Source organism: Aulonocara sp. 'chitande type north' Nkhata Bay, linkage group LG10, assembly GCF_057382095.1.
Source record: "Aulonocara sp. 'chitande type north' Nkhata Bay isolate Kocher_YH1m ecotype deep benthic linkage group LG10, A_spYH_male_GT1.1, whole genome shotgun sequence".
NCBI classification, from domain to species: Eukaryota; Metazoa; Chordata; class Actinopteri; order Cichliformes; family Cichlidae; genus Aulonocara; species Aulonocara sp. 'chitande type north' Nkhata Bay.
This window is the reverse complement of record NC_141353.1, coordinates 22,141,654-22,165,350: the sequence shown is the minus strand read 5'-3', so window position 1 is coordinate 22,165,350 and position 23,697 is coordinate 22,141,654. Positions and strand designations below refer to the sequence as shown.

Below are 23,697 nucleotides of genomic sequence, written 5' to 3'. Positions count from 1 at the left end.
TAGAAGTAGTTGTGTAATTGGAAAACAAACATGTAGCCATCATAGAACACGAAAAAGCTAGTTCCCTGACCGGGAATCGAACCCGGGCCGCGGCGGTGAGAGCGCCGAATCCTAACCACTAGACCACCAGGGACATGCTGGAGATCGTTATTCTGCACCTTACATCCAATCGCATACAGAAAACGATTTCCATGCCTCTATTAAGATCTTTTGGGGCTGCGTCAGTTTACATTTGCTCTTTGCTGTGTTCGTGCAGTAGTACTAAACAGTGGCTCTGACTTATAATTTCTTTTATTAAACTGATTTTTGTTAGCTGATTTATCAGTATCAGTCTACACGTCAAATAGATTATACAATGCCAAAAATATATAGTTAAGTGTATATATTCACATTTTAATTCATCAATATCTTTGGTTATATTGATAGTCTGCAGTCAGCAGGATTTACGAAGGTCTTATAAATAAAATAAAGAAATTACATGTTTTGTAAGAATCTTTATGACTCTGCGTTATTGTACTTCTGTGTTCTACATTATAATCAATCCAATCGTTTTTGGCACTTAAAATATATTTATACAACTGTTATGTTATGGTTGTTGCTTCCCTCTTTGCCAGATCTCTTCTGAGAAAGACATTTTTTTATGTTAATGAGAGTATCATATTCATAAATAAAGCATAAATAATTGCCAGAAACTGATTGCAGCTTCTACTCTGTGGCAGAAATGATCTTTCTGGCTTAAAGTGGCTCGATCCCATTCACAAGAGATATATTTGACATATGTTTTACATATTAAAGGCCAACAAGTCATTTACAACCGTTTAAATACCGCCAATCATAAATACTGGAAATCACTTATTGGCAGACGGTCAAAGCTGGCCCACTGGACAACTTTGGAAACTTTAAAGAAGAGCATACATTTTGGCCTTTTAACTAAAAGAAAAAGGTTGTTTTTTATGCATAAACAATAGCTTTCTGTTTTATAATTACAGGGCAGTCTGGGAAATAACTGTACACTGTTAAAACTGTTAAAATTACACTTTCCCCCCTTCTTATGTTAAGATATCTCAGAGATCACATGTGTAGTTAAGCTTCTCTACACTGGTCCAACCAACTTAACCCTAGTGGGCTGTATGTGGCCCATGATGTAAAATGAGTTTGACGTCTTTGGCTTAACAATTTAAGTAATTTCCTCACAGCTGGATTGCCAGTTGGAGATGCATTACCAAACCTCATTTGAGACACACCAAGCAAGGTAAAAACAGATATTTACCCTGAAGTGTTGTTAAATTTAGATTTCAGCTGTATTGATCACTATCCAGCAATGTCTGTTTTGTGATCACTGCAGCATCACATTAGGGGATATTTTTGTAGCGTCCAATGCCTTTATGCTATTATGTGCACAGGGTGATTTTAGCATGTTACGATTATACATTAGGATCATATTACAGTTACTGCCCTGGGTTACATAATCTATGAAGTGTGATGAAGACTAAGTGATGAAAACAGTCATGACAGATGAGCAACCAGCCGATATGTTTTTATTTTCATCATCACAAACATCCTCGATTCATTATACGCAGCTACAGTATGAATACATAGTGGTGCTGTGGAGCACAGTGCCACTTTATTAGCACACCTCCATAAGCATGCATGCAGTAGTCGACACAGAAATGGAAAGCACTTTGATTTCTGTGAATATTGCAGACGTGAGCAATCACATCCACAAAGACTGCAAGTTACCAAGGTGTAACTTTAGGCTGGAAACATCTTTGAGCTCCATGAGGCTGCAGGGGGTCATCCTGAATCTGAAAACACATATCCTCCGCTAACAACACTGGGCATTCGAGTCCAGCTCATGACTTACCACATACTATTTTGATATCCAAAATGCTCGGGCGTGTTTATGGACTTTTTCCTCGGGGAAGTGACAAGTAGGGTGACATTACTAGAAACCTGCAGATTACAAACAACTGTAAACTAAACTTCCCCTCAAGGCTGCAAATATTTTGGCCTCGTTTTTCACAATGGAGGATAAGCCAGTGTTTGAATACTGAAAGTCACAGATTAGAAACAGAAACACACAAAAAGCAAATGTGCAATAGATGTAAAACAGTCAGATACATAATTTAAATAAATAAAAATAGGTGAAAAGAATCAATCAATACTTATATATTAAAACACACTTAAAATAATGAACACTTGAATTTCTTTTCTTTTTTTTTATCAGAGAAGATGACATATGTTTTGCAGTGTCAAACTCAGAGCAGTCCTCAAGGCACTTTAAATACAAGAAAATACAGAGCCCCAGCATCCTTAAAAAACAGCTTTCTATTTTTAAAAAAAGTACTCTTTTGGGGCTTTGGAGTAAAAGCCGTTTGTGCTTGTCCTCACTCGTCTCACTGTAACACACATTTTTCTTTGTTGCTGTATTTTCTCCTCCTCATTTCGAGACCACGCTCCAGACGCTCATCCTCCTCCAAGGCCCTGCAAACACAAAAAGCACGGTACGGTGCTGAGCTCATGGATATCTGCACCCCTCTATCATAGATAGGCATAAAGATCCAAATAACAAACTAATCTCTTTTGTTTTTTGGATGTATAATCTTCCTGTAACCCACTTTGTCTCTTTCACATAACCCTACATATACTGACCGTCTCTCCTTGGTGTCGATATCCCTGATGATCTCGTCCCTTTGGTTGACCAAAGACACCAGCTCCTGGAGGAGCAGCTGCTCCCTCTGCTGCTGAGCGGGTGACTTCTGCCAGTCTGCACAAAAAGCAGCACTCAAAAAGATCAAATTCATTGTGTTTTAATTTTTTTTTACCATTTAGATTTGTATTATTATCTGTAAATCATTTTGACTGATATTGTACAGATTACTTGTTTCCACTACTTTAATGACCTTCAATAGCCATGATTACGCGCAGTTCTCTGGTCAGAAGGTCAAATCTCCTCTCCAGATCCTGCTCCTCTTGTCTATAGATGCAGTTAAGAACAAGTCGGTTTAAAACAAATGTAAAATATACGTATATGAGTATGTGTATACTGATATGTGGGAGGTCTTACAGCAGTTCCAGGTTGTCTTGTCTGCGGATCAGAGCGTTCTTCTTGTTTACCAGAGTGAACCACTCCTGGATCAGTCTCTCCTCTTCATCACGGTCACTTCCTGCAACAGCAGAGAAAAGACATGAAAGCTTGTGAATATTTGAATACAGATAAAGATAAAGATCATTAAACATAAAGATCCACATGCAAGATACTATTTAACAACAAAAAAAAGTGTAAACTAGACAGAGCTGGATCTGGAATTTACTTCATTATAATCACAAGTAGAAGGCAGGTTAGCATCATGGCTGAGGAGGGTATTCATCTGCATGCAGGTCAGGAGATTTAAGGTTCGGTTCAATTTAGTTCATCTTTTTATGCATTTACATGTATATTTTTTGGCGTCTTATAGTGCCACCTTCCCCTCTTACAAGCACTCGGTGATGTTGGAGAGGAAGAACTCCCTTTTGACAAGAAGAGACCTCTAACACAGGCCTGCTCCTGAACTCCTTCAGTAAAATATATAAATCCTGTCCTTCTACTACTTCCTGCAAAATACTGCATTAATTCTAAGATTCATCTTCTTACTTTCAAGTCTCTCCATAACCCTGCACCTCTGTATCTCACCGATCTTCTGCACATTGTCACAGCTTGCTCTACTCCACTCTGGGATCCTCCACCTCCACCATCCTCTGTTAGACCCCAGTTAGAGCTTTCAGACGATTGTCAGCTCGTCTTTGAAACTTTTTCATTCTCTGATGTGTTTTTAATCGCCATATACTCGATTTTGTTATTTCATTGATTGTAAGATGTCCTTGAGTGCCCTGAAAGGTGCCTATTAATACAATATATTATTATTATTATTTTATTATTATTATTAACAGAACAATGTTCAGGGAGGGGCAGCCACCTGCTATGACCAGGGGATAGGGAAGAGAAAACAGGAGTAATCCAGTGATGACACATAACTGCAACCACTTAATCAATGCAAAAGTCCATTGGATTAAATCTGCTTAGTGAATTCTGCACCGTTCACTTCTTGCTTATCAGAGGTTTAATTAAGTGACTCACCTGTTTCCATGAGACTTCGCAGTCGTCTCTCCACCACTGCAGCTCTGCTGTCGATGTGCTTCTGTTCTGTCTCCAATGCTGCCAGCTCACTCAACACATACTGGCTGGTGTCCTGCAGAGACTGACCACAAGCCACCATCATACACGTACAAAGACACGCAGACGAATAGAGGCAAACACACACAACCACACACGAACATACAGAATGACGACAGAAAGCCACAAACAGAGGAAGAAAAGAGATCAACAGAAAGAGGGGGTCGGACAGCAGAAAGGGGAGGGGGACATACGAAGAGAAGCAGAAGAAGAGGGTCAAAAAGATTAGAGAGGTCAAAGGATGGAGAATATAAGATGTGAATGATGAACTGGACAGCTGTTATTCAGTACTTTTTGGAGCCATCAATTAATGATGATGTGAGAATCAAAATGATATAGAAATGAAATAAAGAACAGAAAAGGGGAAGAACACATGACTGACCATTGTTTCCTCGTCTTGTTTTGGAGGCTGGGGCTCATCTGCACGCTGAAACTCTGCAAGAATTGAAATACACAAATCAGAGTAGGGAAAAAAGTGAGGGAAAGAGTGCTAAAACAAATGCTTCAAATGTTAGAAAAGGCTTACTCTGCAGGCTCATACCTGTATTACTCGTGTTTTCTGTTGCAGAGTTAGACATTGTATTTTCATCCTGGAGAAGAAATATAAAACTTTCATATAGCTACAGTAAAGCAGATGTATAAAGTTAAACAGAGGTGAAAATGCAAAGTAAAAATTGAGAGTGTTTCACGTATTTTTTGGCCTGAAAAGTTTGTTTGCTGATGGAAATAATAAAGGAAGAAAGACAAAGTGTTACCTGAGCCGGCCCAGGCTTGACTACCTTTGTAAGAGACCGTGGGGGCGGGACTGGAGTTATGGACTCCTCCACTAAAAGCAGGACAGACAAATGATTACATGTTATATTTCTTTAATTGTTTTAAGGCCTCAGAAAACTTGGTACAGAGTATTTATCCATATGTACTTAATCCAGTAAAATGAAAAGCCAAAGAAAGAACTATCAAAGTGAAAGTAAAACATGTATCTGAATCTGCTCCATTGACACTTTGTGGATGTCTGTGATTACCAGGAGCCACAGCAGAAAATAATGCCCTAATGGTCATGACATATTAAATATTACTACATCGTGATTGAAGCACAGATGTACATGACATCACTTACTGGATGTCCTAACTGGATGCCGACCAGGCCAAACCATTGATAACAGCACAGGAAGGAAAAAGGCTGAGATGGTTTTCTCACATATGAACTCATCAGAACTTTTCCAACTTTGACAGAACACGCAGAGTTCATGCCAGACCTCATCGCTCATGAATCTATTTGAGATAACGTGTCTCCAGGGACATTCAGGAGTTTTAAATAAGAATAATAAATTTCACAGCTGTTCTACTGGGACTAATATTTATAGCCAAAATGAATATTAAACACATTTGCACTAAAAAGGCACATCTGGTATCTCTGGGAACCAACAAAAATCTTAAGTGAGGCATTGTGAACTTGATTTATTGATCTGTTTTCTGTGCCTCTTGTTGCCTTAGCTCTAACTTTGCTACTTCACATTCCTAAGTTACCCTGGGAAACACTAGTGTTTCCACCTTTGCTCCTTTCCTTTCTGCTCTCCTCGCTGTTTTTGCTCTTTTTTTTAACCCAGGTTTATGGTGTGAAAGGGCTTGCATAATAAAAAGTTTTTAACTATGCCTGCACAGTTTGTTATGGTAAGACAACAGAAACTGTAAAAGTTCCAAAAAGCCAAAGTGGGCAAAATTAACCTTATTTGGTGAATATATAATAAAATAATCATACAGAGGGAATAATACTAGTACCTTTAAGCTGTCGTTTAGCTCTTGGCGGCGGGACCACCAGCGTGCTGCTTCCTCCCTCTTCTAGACTCACTCCTTCATTTAGTCTGGCCATGCAGAAAGCAGCAGCGTCCACATTCGTGGGAGTCGGGCCGGTGAGAGCGACGCCGTAACTGGACTTACTGCTGTTGTGCTCTATCTGCAGCACGCTCAGCTCCTGGTTGGTGAAGTGTGAGCGGATCTGGCTGAGGTAGGTCATGACTATGAGCCTGTCAGGCACGGACAGAAGGACCATGTCTGACGGCTCCAGCAGGCGAGAGATTCCCAGCACCTCGAAGCCATCAAACGCCTGATGTTGTTAGGAAACACAGGATTACAATGGGAGATGGCAACAATTGCCCTAGCAACACTCTTTTAATAGAACAGCAGAATATGTGCTCTGGAGCAAAGCCTGGAAAACTATCATTCAGGACCACTTTAAAAAATACAAGAACGTCTGGCTGCTTGTAAGCAAAATATAAAGAAATAAGGGGTGGGCTAAGAATTATACTTATTGCTCTGGGTGTTAATCGTCAAACATCTCTGACTATATTGCATGAAAAATATTGATCTAAAAGTTACCAGAACTATGTCATCATCCTTTCATGTGGCTGCAAAAACAAACTGATGGCACAGTGCACTAAACTAAAAACATTAAATCATGCTCACCTTTTTATTGTTGAGTTTGATATCATGAGGGTCCAACTGGTCAAAATCTCTAATGGCACAAAAGCAGGAACAGAAAAGTAGCTTACAACATTAAGATGAACAGTTTAGTTAATATTTATAATTTCTAAAGAGAATCTACTCAAAACTAGTAACTTTTGTGTAAAATGTCGTACATTTTGTCTGGATGGAAGTGGTGTAGGATGGCACAGAAGGCCAGCCCATTTCTCCAGGAAGTGCTGAAGTTTGTGACCTTTACCCCCTGGTACCCACTAGTGATGCTCTGACACCACTCGAGCAGCGATTGGCTGGAGTTCACCAGATCCTGGAGAAAGAGGGAAAGAAATGTTGTTTCTGTGCATCTACGCAAATGAAAAGCCAAATACGTATGATGAGTAAAGAAAAGTATAAAGATGAGTATTCATTAAATTTACCTCAGCTGTGTCGTCCTTCCCATCAGCCTCCTCCCGGACCACTGTAACAGGATCCAGGGTCCTGGGGTCAGAGGTCTCTTCTTCTGGTAAAGTAGGAAGACGAGATGATGTGATCTCACAGTGATGGACTGTGCTGGGCGAGTCGTCTAGTTGGAATGGTGGTTTCTTAACTACGTCATCAGGGAGGTCAGCCAGCTGGTGTTTTGGCCTAGGAAAAAAAAGATATATGATGTGAAAAAAGCTTAACTTAGAAGAAATGAAGGAGGTTATCGATGCCGTTTCATCATTGCCATGTGCAATTTTTCAGATTTGACATGCAAGCTTGCCATGATGATGATGATGAACTGAACAAACTCACGATGTTAAAAGAGCGTGATGGAAAACATACAGCAGTCGTGTGATTTGCATCAGGATTTGCAGCATGGTTGCCTCAATGCAGGCCTACGCTTTTGGCATTTTATGGGCATACACTCATTTTTAAGCATCTCAGTTTGCCTTTTTGGGTCACATCACCCATGTGTGACCTAAGCAAAAGCCTTAAGCCAGCTGGTTGTCATCAGAGCCTGATTTTGACAGATCTTGCAAGCCTCTTTCCTCACTGTCACTCAGCCAAGCATACATCAAACACCTGACACATTTTTTTAGTTTAAATAATCTTGCTGATTATGATGGCCTTGAACACACTCCCTTCTTTTTGTTGCAAGTTTTAGCGATTTGTAACAAAATGGGGTCTCATCCGGGATCTGCACCTAGGGCCTCTTTTCAGCGTTTCGGTGTAAAATACTCTTTGAACATAAAGTTGAAAAAAGTGACCTCTAGAACAGCCACATGCACTCATGTGTACAGATACACAGACTACACCAGAGCTTGTTTTTTGGGGTTCAGCCAAGTTCAGCCAAGAAAAGACAACATTAGATCTCAGCACACAAAGCTGTACTAAAACATTGTGCTTTATAAGCCAAGTCTCAAACGAGTTGGTCTAATAAAACAGGACAAGATAACAGCCTATCCTGACTTACGCATTTTCCTCTGCCTGTGGCTCTTCTGTTTCAGTTAGTGATATTTCCTGCAGGGCATCAAAGCTGGGAAAAACTAAGTGTTGATTGACAACAGTGAGATCTGTGGCGATGTCCAGTTGTTTTTTTGGCTGCTCAGTGTCACAGTCAATATCCCCCGGGGCCGGGATGAGTCGTTTCATATTGTGAATGCTGGACACCGGGGATGAGTCACCTGACATCAGGCGAATTTTAGCCAATAGGAACTTTTCCTCTTCTTGGAGTTGTTGGTCTTTGGAGTGACTCGTGCAAAGGTTGTTCATTTGTGCACTGTCACTCTTTTGGCTGTCACTGTCACTCTTGTTTAAACTGAAAGTCTTGGAGTTGTTCACATCTTCCTTAACCTTCATTTCAAGACTTGTGTGTGATTGTGTGACTGTATTTATTTCACTATCTACTTTAGTGACGCTCATGTCTGTGTATGTCTTAGTATGTTTTGTATCAGACTGTATGTTGGAAGTGCTTGGAGGGAGAGGCCAAGGAACCACTGACGACTGAACAAGTTCTCCCTCCTCATCAGCTGCTACCTCAAGGCTATGGCTAGTATTTGTAGCAACAGCTTTTCTCTGTCCTTTTAGCAGCTGTTTCTGTGATTCATTAAGTTGGGGAACGGGTTTATTCCTCACTGTCTGATTGACTGATATCCCCTGCTGAGACACAGACAGAGGGTTAGGATGTGGACTGTCTGTTAGACTGGTTAATGACTCAAGAACTTCTGGTTTATTTGGCTGACTGGGAGCAGGGCTCTGGTAAAGTGTTTGTTGGCTGAAAACAATTGAAGAGGACTTCTGGTTTACAGCTGGGGAAGGGTGGCCTGGTCTGAAGACAGAAAATCAAATTTCAGATCTTGTGTGTTTTTCACAAAACTCAAGAACCACAAACCTAGCCAGCATCCTTTTCATGCCCCATTCCCTTTCTTTGCAAACACACCTTCATTCATCTCAAGCAACCACATATTTACCCTTTCAAGATCACAAACGTCTAAAGATTCAAGGACAAACATTTTGATGAACTAAGGGTAGTGCATGGTGGATGTTAAAGCTCACTGTGCTTTTCCCACACTCAGCTATTTTTATGTCATTCCTTGGACATCTTGTTAGGAAAAGATTTTCACAGAGAGTCCCGGAGCATTAGTAGAACCAAGGCCTAGCAATGAGATTATACTAGTTTTGACTTTCTCTAGCCTCGAATGCATCACAGCATCTGAACATCAAAACAATCAATGCATCCACGCCACTTGACATTCTGTGAAGCTGCACTGATTACAGAACTATGTAAGTAGACGTGTCATATTCATGTAGACAGCAAAAATAACTCATGCAGTAGATGCACATACATCCATTGCATGCTTTTTTATTTTCATGCTTGCAAGATTTACTGCTACACATTTGTCTAAACAACAACTGAAAGCCTATGGTTAACTACTAAAAGTTCATATTTGCAATTTTTCCATAGATTTACAGGAGACTATCAATGGGCTACACTGACACTGAAACACTGAAAGATAACATAATCTTAACTTTGATTATTACCCTCCTCAGTTTACAGTAAATGGAAATAAAGAACTGTTCAACTGAGTAGAAGCGTGCTATGTAAGTACCAGTCGACTCCAATAAGCATGGAGTTTAGGTCACAGCGAATTAGGAAGCTGAGGAGAAGATGGGACATATAATAATAATTAATCCAGAACAACAATAATGGTCTAATGATGTTCTTTGGAAGGTTGCATGTATGATTCACAAGCAAATACATGACTCTTTCATAAGAAGGACATGCACGGCCAGGCCAAACGCTCAGTGGGGTTTAACTAACGTGATTTCCCCCGGAGTTAAAGAAAACACAGTCCAGAGATCCATTAGAAGCAACGAGCACAACTCTCTCTTTACTCACCTCTCTCCCTGTGGCTATTTATCTCTCCCATACCCCTTACTCACCCTGCTTCCCCTTCCATGTACAGCTCAGCCAGCCAGATGGATCCAAGATCTTCCTGTCCCCTCTCATATGATATTTCCTCAACATCATCCTCTCTCAGCCACTCTGGGATGGCTCCATGTTTAAGATAGGATTTGCCTTTTTTAAGTGATTTGAAGCCAGGATCATCCATGGTTTTCTTAACAATACAAACATAGTCCTCAGCTTTGCTGGTTTTAGTTTTGGCTGCAGGGGCAGAATCAGCCGGGCTGGTCAATACTTCAGCATTAGATATTACAGTGTTTGCTAGTTTAGGATCAGAACTGAATCCTGATTCCTCATTATTACCTTGTGACCTCTCATCATATGCAATATCCTCTAATTCTACCTCCCTCAGTGGCGGACAGTTGTTTTGTTGGCTGCTATCCACTTTCTGGTTGACTTTTTCTAAAGCAAGAACAGGAAGGGCCTCTGTCCTCCACTGTGGGGTTTCTCCATGGTTGTCCTCCTTTCCTTTTCCTTTCTTCTCTTTTTTCTTTACTTCCTCATTGACATCCTTTCTCTGTTGCTTTGTTTCGGGCTCTGTTTCCCTTTTCTCCTTATGCTCATTCCCTTGCCTTGTTTCGTCCACTCCATTCCTTTCTTCCTTTCCCTCTTTTATCCCTTCTCTCTCACTCATCCTCATCTCCTTTCTCCCTTTTTCCAACCTTTTTCTTGCCTCTTCTTTTTCCCTCTCCAACCTGTGTTTCTCTTTCTTTGCTTCCTCTTCCCTCTCCTTCCTGTCTCTCACTTGCTTCTCTGCCCTCTTGATGTTTTCCACCTTTTCTCTCTCCTCTCTCTCCCTGTTCCCTTCTCTTTCTTTCTCCTGTTCACTAGCAGCTCTTCTCAGAATTGCCACCAGATTGTGTGCCTCGTTTAAAGATGAGCACTCTTTTTTCTGAGTCTCAGAAACTTTTTCTTCTGCAGTCGCCTGACTCTCTGCTGTGTCAGAGAAGTCTGTGGGTGGCAAAATGTCCACATCAATGGGAATCGGTGGATCATTATCCGCCTCAGAGGAACACAAGATCTCCGGATCTACTTCATGTAAACATGGCTGGAGTTCATTATTTATAAGGTGGCATGGCTGTTTGATAGAGGGTTGCGGTTGACCTGCAAGAGTCGATCCTGATGTGTTCAGGATGGAGGCCACTGTCTCGTAGCTAAAGGGCAGATACGAACAACAGGAAAACTGTGAGACAGAGCTCACCCGAAAACGACCTGCTTCATGAGCTCTGAACACTGTGACAGAGGGTGAGACAACATGTTTGATTAAAAATAGTTCCTTCCCAGACTTTGTTTTGGTGCTTTTCCAAAATGCCGTGCAAAAGCACCCAAAAGAAACACTGTTTGCTACAGCGAGAGCAACTCTGCACAGCATACCGATTTTTCTCTTTGACGGGATTAGGAACAAGTGAAATACTTTCTGGTGGCACAGAGCTGAGAGCTCAGATCGGCCCACAGACAAGCCAGCAGCTACATATGCAAGATGAATCCTCAAAGAGCCACTCAATACTTAAAAACCACATTGGCAAAGCCAGCCCACCACATAATCAAAACAATCACAAAGATCCACTGGATGGTGCATTCTCCAGCGATGGATGCTTTTATATGCAGCCAGTTTAAATGCCACGAAAGCAGTTAATAAACATCAAAATGTTTCAGTACTTCACTGAAAGTTGCCACGCAGCAACTTTTTTAGAGATGAGGTAATAATGCATTAACGTGTAGGCTCTTACATAATGAGGTTAATGTATTAAATGTTTTACCTCGTCTAATATTTCTTCGGTCTGTTACACTACCACCCTTCATTTCTTTACATTTTGCTTCCAAGGAGCTAGAATTTTATATTTTTTTGTGTGTGTAATTTTTAAAATCATGATGAGCAATAGTTAATAGTTCGTTTTTTAACATATCACAACACTGACCAATGAATCACTGCAGCATAAATAAGGATCCTAACTCGAGGGATGAACCAGTGTTAGTGTCTACCTCTCTGCACTGAATTATACTTGTTATTAATCTCTGGCTGTCTTTCACAGCATGTCTTTTGTCCTGTCTTTCCTCACTCATCCCAGCCAGTCATGGCAGATGGTCGTCCCTCCCTGAGCCTGGTACTGCCAGAGGTTTCTTTCTGTTAAAAGGGAGTTTTTCCTTTCCTCTGTTGCCAAAGTGCTTGCTCATATAGGGGGTCATATGATTGTTGGGTTTTTCTCTGTATGTATTATTGTAGAGTCTACCTTACAATATAAAGCGCCTTGAGGGAACAGTTGTTGTGATTTGGCGCTGTATAAATAAAATTGAATTGAATTAGACAACAAGAACCAATTTTAAATGGTATCTTTAGGGGCTTTGTTAATAGCAACCCGTTGCAATAAAAGCATATCTGGATAGAAAAACACACAGTAGAAGTCCACACAGTAGCACACACACACGGACACACACAGAGAGACTCACCCTCTGTATAACACCCCAACTACTGCTGACATGAAACCAGCAGGCGCCTCCCTCTGCTGCTCTGCAACACACACATCTGCCTCTGTGTGCGCACATTTCTCAGCACTACCAGACACACACACACACACACACACACACACACACACACACACACACACACAGGTCCATTATATACTTGTGTAAAGCTCTCATCAAACCGCTCCATTTGAAATACCACTGCAGCACTGACAGAGGTCAATATAAAGAAAACAGCTTCAGGTGAGGTTAGTTGCAGTTGCTGAGTAAGCACTTGATAGGCTACAGCACCCAGAGGAACGTTAGCCATTAAAATGCGCATGTGGTGTCATGCCATGCAGCAAACACTGCAAGCAACCATCGCTGACTCACCCCCCTATTACACCTTCCTCCTCTTTCAGCTTCTCCTCCTTTGCTTCCTTGCTTTCACTACTTTCCATCCCTTTTTCCACTCCTATCTCGGTGGTGGTCTCCTCCACAGCTGCCCACAGCTGTTTTTCTGCCTCGCACACTGGGTCCTTATTGTTGATGAAATGCTCGTGACCACCAGGCACGGCATCGGCTGGTTTCTCCTCATCTGCTCCCTCCTGTTGTGGTTTTCCTGATGGATGAAGAACTTGTTCCGGCCGCAGTTCTGGTTTTGGTTTCGAGGGCTGAAGTGGCTCCAGCGCCAGAGTCACATGCTCTCCAGCTTCTTGGGGGGGAACCTCGACTGAGGGTGCTGATTCCACGCTGGGTCCCTCTGGCTCTTTAGGCTCCTTTTTAACTGCCGGTGCGCTGGGCTGAGAAGAGGGTGCGGCAATATGATGTTCATCTCCATCTTTTGCTTTAACTGGTTGGCTCTCTTGCCTAACAGGCGTGTGCACCTCAGCAGCATCCTCTCCGTGTGAGCTAGAAGAGAGGGAAAACCACATGAAGGATATATCCACTAATTGGCATTTCGTACAAACATGGTTAGGAAACCAAACAATTAGCGAGGCATGCGAAGCACAAACAAGAGGATTAACCAGAGAAGCAGACAAAGATGTGCCCCCTAGTCTGTTCTTACCCTCTGCACAAAGGTTTTGTACCCTCCTCGGCAGAGATTTTTTCAGGTGTAACTTTCCCACCTCTCCCTTCTAGCACTTTCCATAGAGGAATCTCTGCATCAGACAGCCTCTGTTGAGGTGGCACCACCATCGAGACCTCTAATATAACTGCTTTATTCTGGGCTGTTGGCTGAACAGCAGGGCCAGGCAGAGTACATGTGGCAGAGACTTTCTTTTCTGGCACAACAATGTTTGACAGTGAACCCTCGCTTATGAGAGACAGTTGCCAAAGACTGGAGAGAAAGGAAAAACAGGAAGAAAAGGAGCAGAGGACAGCCATTATTAATTATAAAAAACAAACAGAAGTAGGGGTGAGCGATGACGGACAGCTGAGATATACCAGGAGCAAGACCACCGATATCAGTACCAGTTATTACAGCAGGATGCAAACCTCCACCAAAGCTGCTCACTCTCTGGGCAGTATGTACTTCTAAGGGAACAGTACTGTGTTTTGTATATATTCACTTTATTAAGCTGAATACCTTCAGCTTATTATAAAGCATTATACTATATATATTATATATATATTACATAAATTATATTTGTCTTCAAAGATGTAACACATTTTGGGATTAACTTAAATAAAAAGCAGATGTGAAATGTAAAAGTGAGGTCAGACATCAAATGTGACCTGATATTTGGATGCAAACTATAATTTAAGTGTTATTTATAATCCCCAGTATCATTTCCTGAACGTTGCCAATACAAACAAAGGCAGCTTATTTGACCTTTCACAAGAGGTCAGAGGTCTAAAGTAACCTTATACTTAGAATCGCCATTGATCATTCCATATATGGATATATGTTGTCAGTACAAGCAGTGGCAGTAAGAAACATAGTTTTAAATAGATCTATATAGCATTATTATAAATTTGGCCATCAGATCAATATTTTGAACTTGAAAGTGAGATGATATTTTAAATGTTTATACAGTACTATGTTGACAACACATAGTACACTTGTAAGAATCATACATTATAAATTTTAAGCCTTTTGTTGACTTTCAACCAATAATTCATCTTTGTGTTTAAGTACAGAATAACACACATGGGAAAGCTACAAAAACATGACCTCCTTGGCAGAAGTATTAGGCGAGAGAGCAGAGAATCCTGAAAAAATCACCACAAAGTAATCAGACGGATTCAGCTTCACGCAGCTTTAAGTCGGAAATAAGTGATTTTTAAGATCATGAACTCAGTTTCAAGTTTTGAGTCTCTCTGATTTCATTTGCTGATTAAAGAAGAAGCCATCTGTGTTTACAGACCACACAAAGCGCAATCAGCACGCACAGAGTGAAATCACCACTTATTTCAGAACTATAACTCACCGCTCGCTGGAGTTTGGTTTCCGAACTGATGGAGGGGCATACTCTCTGTCTTGTGATTGGTTGGGAATTTGTGAGGGAAGCCGCTTGGATGCAGTGCTGCTTTTGACCAGCGGAGGGAAGTGAGGAGCAGGAAGTTTTGTTTGTGTCACATTTTTAAGAGCCGCGTTGGCGTGTTTGGTACCAGCAGGGGTCATGTGTGTGTTTAACTCAGAAATGGACAAGGAGGGAACTGTTTTCATCTTTTCTTTGTCTTCATCTGACTTGTTGGCCTCCAGACTGCAGACCGATGCTGCTCGAGCCTCCTTCTTCTTTCTTCTCTCCATCTCCTCCTCCTGCAGCTTCTGCTTTTGTTTTTCTTCATTCTTTTTCCTGTCTTCTTCCTCTTTCACTTTCATTTCAGCTTTCTCTTTCTCCTCTCTCTGCCTCTTCACCTCATCTTCCTTCTTTTTTCTCTCCTCCCCCTCCTTTTTCTTCTTCTCTGCCTCCTGTATTCTCAGCTCCTCTTGAAGTCGCCTTTTCTTTTCTTCTTTTTCCCTTTTGATTCTCTCCATTTCCTCCCTTTGTATCCTCTCCTTTTCTTTCTGCTCCTTTACGAGCCTCTCTCTCCTCTCCTCCTGCCTTCTCATCTCCTCTTGTAGTTGCCTCTTCTTTTCTTCTTCTTCCCTATTAATTCTATCCATTTCCTCCCTTTGTATCCTCTCCTTCTCTTTCTGCTCCTTTAAGAGCCTCTCTCTCCTCGCCTCCTCTTCACATCTTTTCTCTTCCTCTTCCTTTTTCTTCCTCTCCATCCTTTCTATCTCCTTCTCTCTCTCCTCTTTGAGTCGTCTCTCCTTTTCTTCCGCTTCTCTCTTCTTTCTCTCCTCTGACTCTTTGAGTTTTTTCTCCTCCTCCTCCCTTTTTCTTCTCTCTTCCTCTATTATTTTCTGCTGCTCCTTCTCTTTGGCCTCTTTCAAGCGTTTCTCCTCCACCTTTCTTTTTTCCTCTTCCTCTGCGAGCCTCTTTTTCTCTTCCTCCCTTCTTTTTCTTTGCTCCTCAACTGCTCTCCGCTCCTCTATCTTTTTCTCCTCCTCTTCCTTCATCTTTTTGATGAATCTTTCTCTTTCAAGTCTTCGCTCCTCCTCCCTCTGGAGTTTTTCCTTTTCCTCCTCCAGCTCCAGGAGTCTCATCTCTTCCTCTCTTTTTCTCCTCTCCTCCTCATCTCGCTTCCTCATCTCCTCTTCTACCCTCAATTTCTCCTGTTTCTCTTTCTTCTCCTTCAGGAGTCTCTCCTCCTCACGTTTCATCCTTTCTTTCTCCTTCTTGGTCTCTTCCTCCTCCTGTAAGAGTCTCTTCTTCTCCTCTTCCAACAGTCTCTTCTTCTCTTCCTCATGTTTTCTCCTCTCTTCTTGCTTTAAGAACATGGCCTTTTGCTCTTCCTCTTTTCGCCTCCTTTCCTCCTCTTGTTTCTTTTGAATTTCTGCCTCCCTCTGCTTCTCCTGCTCCTTTGCGATTGCTGCTCCCTCTAATTGCTTTTCTCCGTACTTCTTTTCATTGGTTTTTTGTTCAAGACTGCAGAACAGATACACAATATACCTTAAGGCTTTATTTCTCTGTCTGCGTGTATCACCTTCATCATCACTTCACATTCTGCAACCTTAGCATTTGTTTTCGAAAATAATTATTCCTGATTGCATCCTTGAATATAAATACTCACCCTGGGGGACACCTTTTGATAGTATCGTGCTTAGAGTCATCCTCTTCCAGAAACAAACCCCTTGATTCTTGTCTCTGGTTAGGCGACTCAAAGATGACATCATCAAAGTCAGGCTCTGGCTCTGGCTTTGCCAAGGGCGGCTTTTCTGTGTTAATGGAGCTACTAATACTCTCACTGGAAGGCTTTTTAACATCAATTTGCTCTGGAACATTGGGCTGTTTAGGAGTTATAAATGCTGCCACGACAGTGGTGGAGGGCTGCTGGGGAGTGGCGCGCTCGCAGGAAGCAAAGGGCCAAGGAGGGGGTGGCGCTATGATCAGCTCTGAGCGGGTCTGGGGAGGACTAGGGACAGAAATATTGGAGGTCAGGCTCAACAGATAAGCAGTTGAGATTACAGAAAGCTGAGAGTGCAGACCAGACCAGGATATCAAGGCAACAGGAGGCAGAAATCAAAGCGCTTTGCAACTGTTGGCATATGTTAGCATCATGGAAGCACAATCACAAACAAGAAGCAACTGTGATGCGCTGGGGAAGTGCACACTGACAATTATTGTAGTCCTTCATCTAGTAACATGAACAGCAGACTGAAGCACTAATTTGGGGATAATTTGGATGATCGTTAGAGCTGATAAGCCAATGATCAATGCTTCTTATTAGGTTTTTATAGTTTGTTCCATTTTTGTTTGAAAATAGGACAAAACAATTGTAGGAGCGTTGCTGTCCAGCAGCTATGTTATCAGTGGTATTGAATAGTTAAATCTGGGTGTCTTAGATGGCTGTTTAGGGAAATATGCTTATTTGTTGTCTTGCAGCGTTCACAGATTTCCACTAAACATGAAGCCTCCACCAGCAGACGGTTACCTTTGTACAGCATCAAAGTCCAGACTGACACATCAGACTGAGTCGATGAGCTCTTCTAAAACTCGCTTATTAGGAGCTCATATCTTGTTTTTGTTGCCAATCCAGGTAAACTGTTTCCCCTGCTTCCAGTTTTTATGTGAGCATAACAGCTTGAGGTCATTTGATTAATACTTGAGGTCATCAATTGAATTTTTATGTTTAAATCTGCCAAAAAAAGATTTCCTTATTCCTTAAAACAGTATCGCAAATTCAAACATACAGCACATCTAAGACTGCCTTTAAAAACAAATCAAAAAGATTACAGGAAGACGAAAAAAAAGGAAGTGAGCCTTCTAACTTTTTGTCTTTGTTTCAATATGAACAAGTGTTGTCATCTTTGCTGTTTCTCCTGCACTCAGTTAGATCTGCTCCCAGTCCACAAGACACAGCGTAACCTTTGCGGTCTGACAGAATTTCCACTCACACAGCAGTTTCAGGCCAAACATATCTTCAGGGCACCAAACCTTGCAATCTAAATTTATCCCTTCATGTGATATCGTCCCATGACCTCACCTGATCCGCACTGGTCCGACTTTGTTTTCTGCGATGGTCACCTTTGAATCCTGGGCTGCTCTGACTGGCTGATTGGACATCTTGCTGTGTAAAGCTGTCCCTTTGTTTTTGGGGGAATCCTTGGATTGGTGCAGAGGGCTTGCGGATGCTTCTTTCACTGCTGAGGTCGTTTCCTCATCCACCTGAGCGAGGGGGAATGTTAAGCCTATACAGAATGAGAAGGAAAGATCAGAACATACTTTGCACAAAAGGAGGAAAGACTGTTTTTGCTTTAAACTGGATATTTTCAGATAGAAGAATGAGGAAAATGTCTTTGAAATGAGGATGATTTGCAGGCCAGTGTACCTGACCGACTGGAGCTGGTATGTGCTGGAGGAGCAGAAGGACGAGATACAGTGAGAGGTGAGGAGAAAAAGGCAGGCTTTGGTAGAGAAGAGGATTGAGTGGGTGAAGTGCAGAGGATAGAAGCAGGACAGACTGGAGCCACTGGGTCACAGAGGGCATCAAGATCAGGACTAGTTAACAGAGGAACAGGGGCGATGTCCCCATCAGCTCTAACAGAGTCAGATTTCAACTTTGCTCCGTGAGCACCTGGAAAATGAGAAGGAATGACAGGAAGGATGATTTCCAGGATGAAGACAGAGGAGAAACACTGAGAAATAACTACAGAACCTATGAAAGATCAGAAATAGGAAAAGCTGCCTTCAATTACCTGACTCTGAGCTAGAGGTGGGAGATTTTGGAAGAGGGGGTACGGATGAAAGAAGAGGGGCATCAGAAGAAAAAGGAGAGGGAGAAGTTGGGCGGGCGACTGACTTGACAATTTGAGGTCTGAAAATGTGAGAATGTCCTGCCAGAGGATAACACAAAATGTTTAAGTTATTAAACAGAGAACAGAGAGGATAAGCATTGCTTTTGTTAAGACTGTAAACACAGAGACAGACCAGAGGCTGAAGCAGAATCATCTGCAGTTTGAACCTCTGGGGGGCGCCACTGGTATGAAACAGGAGCTGAGGAGAAGAGAAGTGTGAACACAAGAGGAAGAAAGAAAGACTAAAGTTGGTATAAGGAAAGAGTGAGCTAACAACATTATTCCAGTTTAAAGACATATAGAAAAGAGTTATGTACAATATTTTATTTTATTCACTTTATAACTATGAAATCCTTAAAAATGCCTTCTCAGGTCTGTATCTGTATGTGTTTTTGCATGTAGTTTTACAGGGCCAAAAGCTTTTTTAATTCTTTTAATTTATTAAGCCACTTAAAAATGACCTATGAATCACTGAAGGATAAAAAGGGCACCTAACTCAAGGGATGGACCAGTGTTGTGTTTAAACAGAACAAACCTAGTAAATAAATGGTATCTTTAAATCTTTAGGCACTTTGTTGCTGGCTGCCTGTCGCAAAAACACATCTTTTCTTCATTCTTATCTCTTCAAATTGTTGTCTATATGAAGAGCTACTGTCAGAGTCAGTCAAGTATATATTTGTAATAGTACATGACAGATGGGTGGCTCATTTAAATATATAGATGTAACTAACGCCTGTACACGAGCCACATGGATTCAGTTACATGAAGGATTAAGCAAACAGCTAATATTCGACAGACAGAGCAGACTTTGAATGTTGACAGATGTTAAATGAAAAGAGGCAAACTATTTAAAAAATGAATATAAGAATGAGCATAAACAACTAATTTATCTTGCTCTGAGACAATCACACAACATTCAGATGTTTCACTCAAAATTCTGAAATCATCACAAGCTGAACATGCATATAGCTTCCTCCCAACACAACACAACAGTCCATTCTCTGTTTCACTCTATCTGTTTCCATGGGCATGAAGCTAAATCATATATAAGTGGAAACTAAATCAGACGGTCACACATCATTCATCAGTTTGTCTGAAGCATGCAGCATGCCTACCAGCCAGCCTCTCATTACCTTTTGCAGAGCCTGACTGGAAGATTTTTGGCAGAGAGGGAGGCTGAGAGATGGTCCAGGTGAGTGGAGGGTGAGATGATGGAGGTTCAGAGGACAGGGTAGATTTTGTTGGGAAGGAAGATTTGATAGAAAGGGGCTGGGAGCCAGTGGATTTGGGTTTATGCGGGAGAGAAGTAGATACGGTTAGTGAAGACTTCTGTAAAGTGATGGAAGATGATGTTACAATGGGCTCAGGTGATGACGGTGAAGTGGAGGGAAGTTTGGGAGGTACAGAAGAAATGCTCGTGGGAGGTACACAGGCAGCCTTTGAGGACAGAGAAGAGAGTGTGTTTGAGTCTGCAGCACCTTCACTGCAACTGGATGAAGAATTCACAGGAACTGACACCAGTGAGGCAGGAGGTAAAGGAGACACAGATTCAGAGGATTTAGGAGATGGAGTGTGGGCGGGCACATCAGGCAGAGGAAGGACAGAAGGCATACTCTGGATTGAAGGAGCATCTGCTGTGATCTGGGAGCTTGGAGCTTTAGAGTCAGTCAGAGAAGAAGCTTCAGGAAGAACAGGATTGGCAGATTTCTTATGCTTGGACCTGGGTGATGGCTGAGGGGAGGGGCCAGGGGATGGCTGGATCTCTGACTGGACAGGAGTAGTGGACAAGGGATGTCGCGAGCGGCGTGGAGAAGGGCGGGGGGCAATTGGTAAAGGAGGCCGAGAGTGCACAGCGAGACTGGAAGGACCACCATCACTTCCACTGGCTGCATTAATACATGGAAGGATGGATAGAAGGATAGATTAATGAAAGTAGATTAGAAAAGAAAGAGTAAGAAAGAAAAGTGAATGAAATGTGCATATGAATATGATGCAATGGAATGGCAAACTAGGTTACTCTTGAGATAAGCCTATGGGTATTCCTTCTTAGGTGTGATACAAGAAGAAATAACCCAAAGTCCATTTATAAATCTTCATTTGGACAGTTGTGGTCACAAGTTAATATCTGACCATCATTGGCATGAATGTCATGATAATTTTGGGGGTTTAGTGATTTCTTTGAATTGTTCTTTTTCCAGGGTGGAATAATTGTGCAGTAAACATCTATAACGACTTTATTTAGGGTTTTCTCTAATTAACACAGGGTCAAAAGAATACATTCAGGCTCAAATACACCCCCACAATTATTTGGTTAAATGCTCCTCTTGACCTGATGATTTTGGTAGCCATCAACAAGCTTCTGGCATAATTCTGGCTGGAAGTTTTCAGCAGTCTTCTTAGCAGAATTGGCAGAGTTCATTTAAATTGGTTGGTTTCCTGGCACAGACCTGACTTTTAAGTGTAGTTCCCAAACCTTGTGGTAAAGTGAAAGAATTTAGAGGTCGTCCTCCTTCTTCATTATTTCATAAACGTTGTGTAATCTACCAGTAACACTGGCAGCAAAACAGCCCCAGAGCATGACGCTACCAACACCACCATGCTTGACAGCTGGTGCATTGTTCATAGGTTTGAAAGCCTCGCCTTTAGTACTCCAAACATACCTCTTGTCATTTTGGCGAAATAGTCTGATCAAAAACTTTTTTTCAGAAGATATTTGGCTTCTCCATGTGAGGAGCTGCAAATCAACTTTGGAGCAGAGGCTTCTTTCTTGCTCTGCACCCTCTCAGTTCATGGTGATGTAAAACTCACTTAACTATGGACAGTGACGCTGGTGTTCCAGCACTTCCTGGTTCATAGCAGGCAGGAGCCTTGATGGTTCCTGGTTGTTCCTGAACACCTCAACCACATTCCTCTCATCCGACAGTGACAGTTTGGATTTTCTTTAACACCTTGGCAAAATGTGCTTTTATACAATTATTTGAACTGATGATCTTGGAATTGTTGTTTAGAAGCTGTTCACAGCTTGTATAACTCTACAACCTACAGCTATGCTGCAAAGAGAAACTGCAAGTTGTAGTAAATCATGATCACTAAAGAAAAGCTAATAGGCACTGTCAAGCTAAAAGATACTGTAGAGCCTTCAGCACCACTTGTTGAAATATTTAATTGGAAGAACTCCTCTGCGTCTGAATGTCTCTCCAAATTCAAATACAACGTAGTTGCAGCAAATAAAAAAGAAAACCGTATGAAGCAACGCTAATGTCTGTTTGGACACAAAAACCTCAGCGTGTTCAATGCTGTCTCCGCGTAAACTTCAGTATATTGGTGGCAGTATTTTACCATCACATGATTCCTAATCGTGTTTAGTATGTGGACGAGAAATATGTGGTGTCCAAAGGACTGTCCATTCATGCAGTAAGGACCACAGAATAAATGACAGAAGTATGTGAAATACTGCAATATATATAAACTTAGCTAGCCAGTGAGAGACAGGCAGAGATGCAAACAGTAAGTGAGAGTAGCAAGGGGGGAGAAAGCGCTACCTGAGGATGGCAAAGTGGATGCCGTGGAGTGTCGCTTGTCAGGTGGAGGGGGAGCAGGGCGATTTGGACGGGTAAGAGTGTGTGGGACAACTGGAGCAGCAGAAAAAGGGCAGAGTGGAAAAACATACGGAAATAAGAACAGAAAAGGAAAGCAGAGGAAAAGGAAATGTCAAGAGGTCAAAAAACTGTGTTGGTGTAATCCTGCCTACCTGTGGCAGTCACAGACTTCTTATCTTCCTCTTCATCGCTCTCATTGAAGTCGTCCAGGTTGCCGATATCTGTGGGTTTGACGCTCATCAAGCTGGCAAGACTTTGCATGTCTTCATCACTGAAGAACAAGAAAAACACGCACCACAACCTCATTACCAACCCCACCAATAGGAAGCACTCTTTATGAAAAAAAAGTGTTTTCAAATGCTTTTACTCTTTAAGCTATGACTCATTTATTAAACTCAGGTTAAAAGTGCTATTGTCACACCTCCCTGATGTAGAACAGCAGTAAGAGTAAGTAAGTAGTGGTAACTTAAACTACTCACGTGGCTTTTCCCTCTCGAATAAAGACACATGAGAGGGACAGCTTGAGCGTGGCCTCCACAACTTTGACAGACAGTGGCTTCAGCTTCAGCGTCAGGTCAGTCTGGGTTAGCGTGGGGCTAGCAAACCGCTTCAGGTTGATGTCAGCGGATGCCAGCACCTTACGGTGACCTTTATTTTCCTGTAAATAACATAAACAAGTATTATACACCATATTCTTTGATTTCTACTTGGTGATTAAGCTGAGTCTGAATTTTATAACTGGATGTCTGAGCTATTTAGGTTTGGCTATTTTATTGGCAAACCTTTTGTTTATTTTTCTACTTATAAACAGTTTTAGTCAGGCATAGAGAGATACTTACACCCTCAATGACAAAGGTCCATTCTTTGTCTTCAAATTCATCAGCATTGGCATCCTGAGGGGATTATCATAAAAATACAGACTGTTTAGTGGGACATCCTCCTAAAATTGTATCCACATATCCACACATATGCCAGAGTCTTCAGGTGTACTACATAAACTCTATAAAGTCCTGTGAAAAACAGGAGTACATGCAGTACACTGTTACTGTGTCCAGGAGGGAAGGAATTATCTGGTTTTAATTCTAGGAGACGGTAAGTAGCAGCCAAGTGATACTTATCAAATTCACTTGATTAAATAATCACTAACACATGTGAGCACCTCAATAGAAGCTGGAGTTTGGGCAGT

The 23,697-nt window shown here is 41.7% G+C and overlaps 1 protein-coding gene and 1 non-coding gene across 11 annotated transcripts in view; both read right to left on the bottom strand.

Annotated features, from left to right (window-relative positions):
- Window positions 1-61: 61 nt before the first annotated feature.
- Window positions 62-133, bottom strand: trnae-cuc (transfer RNA glutamic acid (anticodon CUC)). The gene has a single exon. It is a non-coding gene; the product is annotated as a tRNA-Glu (tRNA).
- A 1,385-nt stretch (window positions 134-1,518) lies between these two features.
- ehbp1l1b (EH domain binding protein 1-like 1b) overlaps window positions 1,519-23,697 on the bottom strand; it is a 28,354-nt gene continuing 6,175 nt past the window's right edge. Inside the window, exons 4-31 of one of the 10 annotated variants that reach the window (XM_086309111.1) lie at window positions 23,351-23,404; window positions 22,991-23,169; window positions 22,664-22,782; window positions 22,455-22,544; window positions 20,046-20,798; window positions 19,046-19,111; window positions 18,814-18,951; window positions 18,447-18,692; window positions 18,102-18,306; window positions 16,689-17,030; window positions 14,996-16,543; window positions 13,630-13,902; window positions 12,954-13,472; window positions 12,567-12,671; window positions 10,097-11,272; window positions 8,127-8,981; window positions 7,108-7,315; window positions 6,850-6,998; window positions 6,677-6,725; window positions 5,993-6,317; window positions 4,969-5,039; window positions 4,755-4,803; window positions 4,596-4,648; window positions 4,118-4,238; window positions 3,068-3,167; window positions 2,904-2,977; window positions 2,653-2,767; window positions 1,519-2,484 (exon numbers count right to left, since the gene is read on the bottom strand). In XM_086309111.1, coding sequence (XP_086165237.1) covers window positions 2,397-2,484; window positions 2,653-2,767; window positions 2,904-2,977; window positions 3,068-3,167; window positions 4,118-4,238; window positions 4,596-4,648; window positions 4,755-4,803; window positions 4,969-5,039; window positions 5,993-6,317; window positions 6,677-6,725; window positions 6,850-6,998; window positions 7,108-7,315; window positions 8,127-8,981; window positions 10,097-11,272; window positions 12,567-12,671; window positions 12,954-13,472; window positions 13,630-13,902; window positions 14,996-16,543; window positions 16,689-17,030; window positions 18,102-18,306; window positions 18,447-18,692; window positions 18,814-18,951; window positions 19,046-19,111; window positions 20,046-20,798; window positions 22,455-22,544; window positions 22,664-22,782; window positions 22,991-23,169; window positions 23,351-23,404 — 8,070 coding nt within the window. In that variant the 3' untranslated portion in view covers window positions 1,519-2,396. The remainder of the gene's footprint in view (window positions 2,485-2,652; window positions 2,768-2,903; window positions 2,978-3,067; window positions 3,168-4,117; window positions 4,239-4,595; window positions 4,649-4,754; window positions 4,804-4,968; window positions 5,040-5,992; window positions 6,318-6,676; window positions 6,726-6,849; window positions 6,999-7,107; window positions 7,316-8,126; window positions 8,982-10,096; window positions 11,273-12,566; window positions 12,672-12,953; window positions 13,473-13,629; window positions 13,903-14,995; window positions 16,544-16,688; window positions 17,031-18,101; window positions 18,307-18,446; window positions 18,693-18,813; window positions 18,952-19,045; window positions 19,112-20,045; window positions 20,799-22,454; window positions 22,545-22,663; window positions 22,783-22,990; window positions 23,170-23,350; window positions 23,405-23,697) is intronic. The other 9 variants (XM_086309112.1, XM_086309115.1, XM_086309116.1 and 6 more) reach the window with 9 other exon arrangements.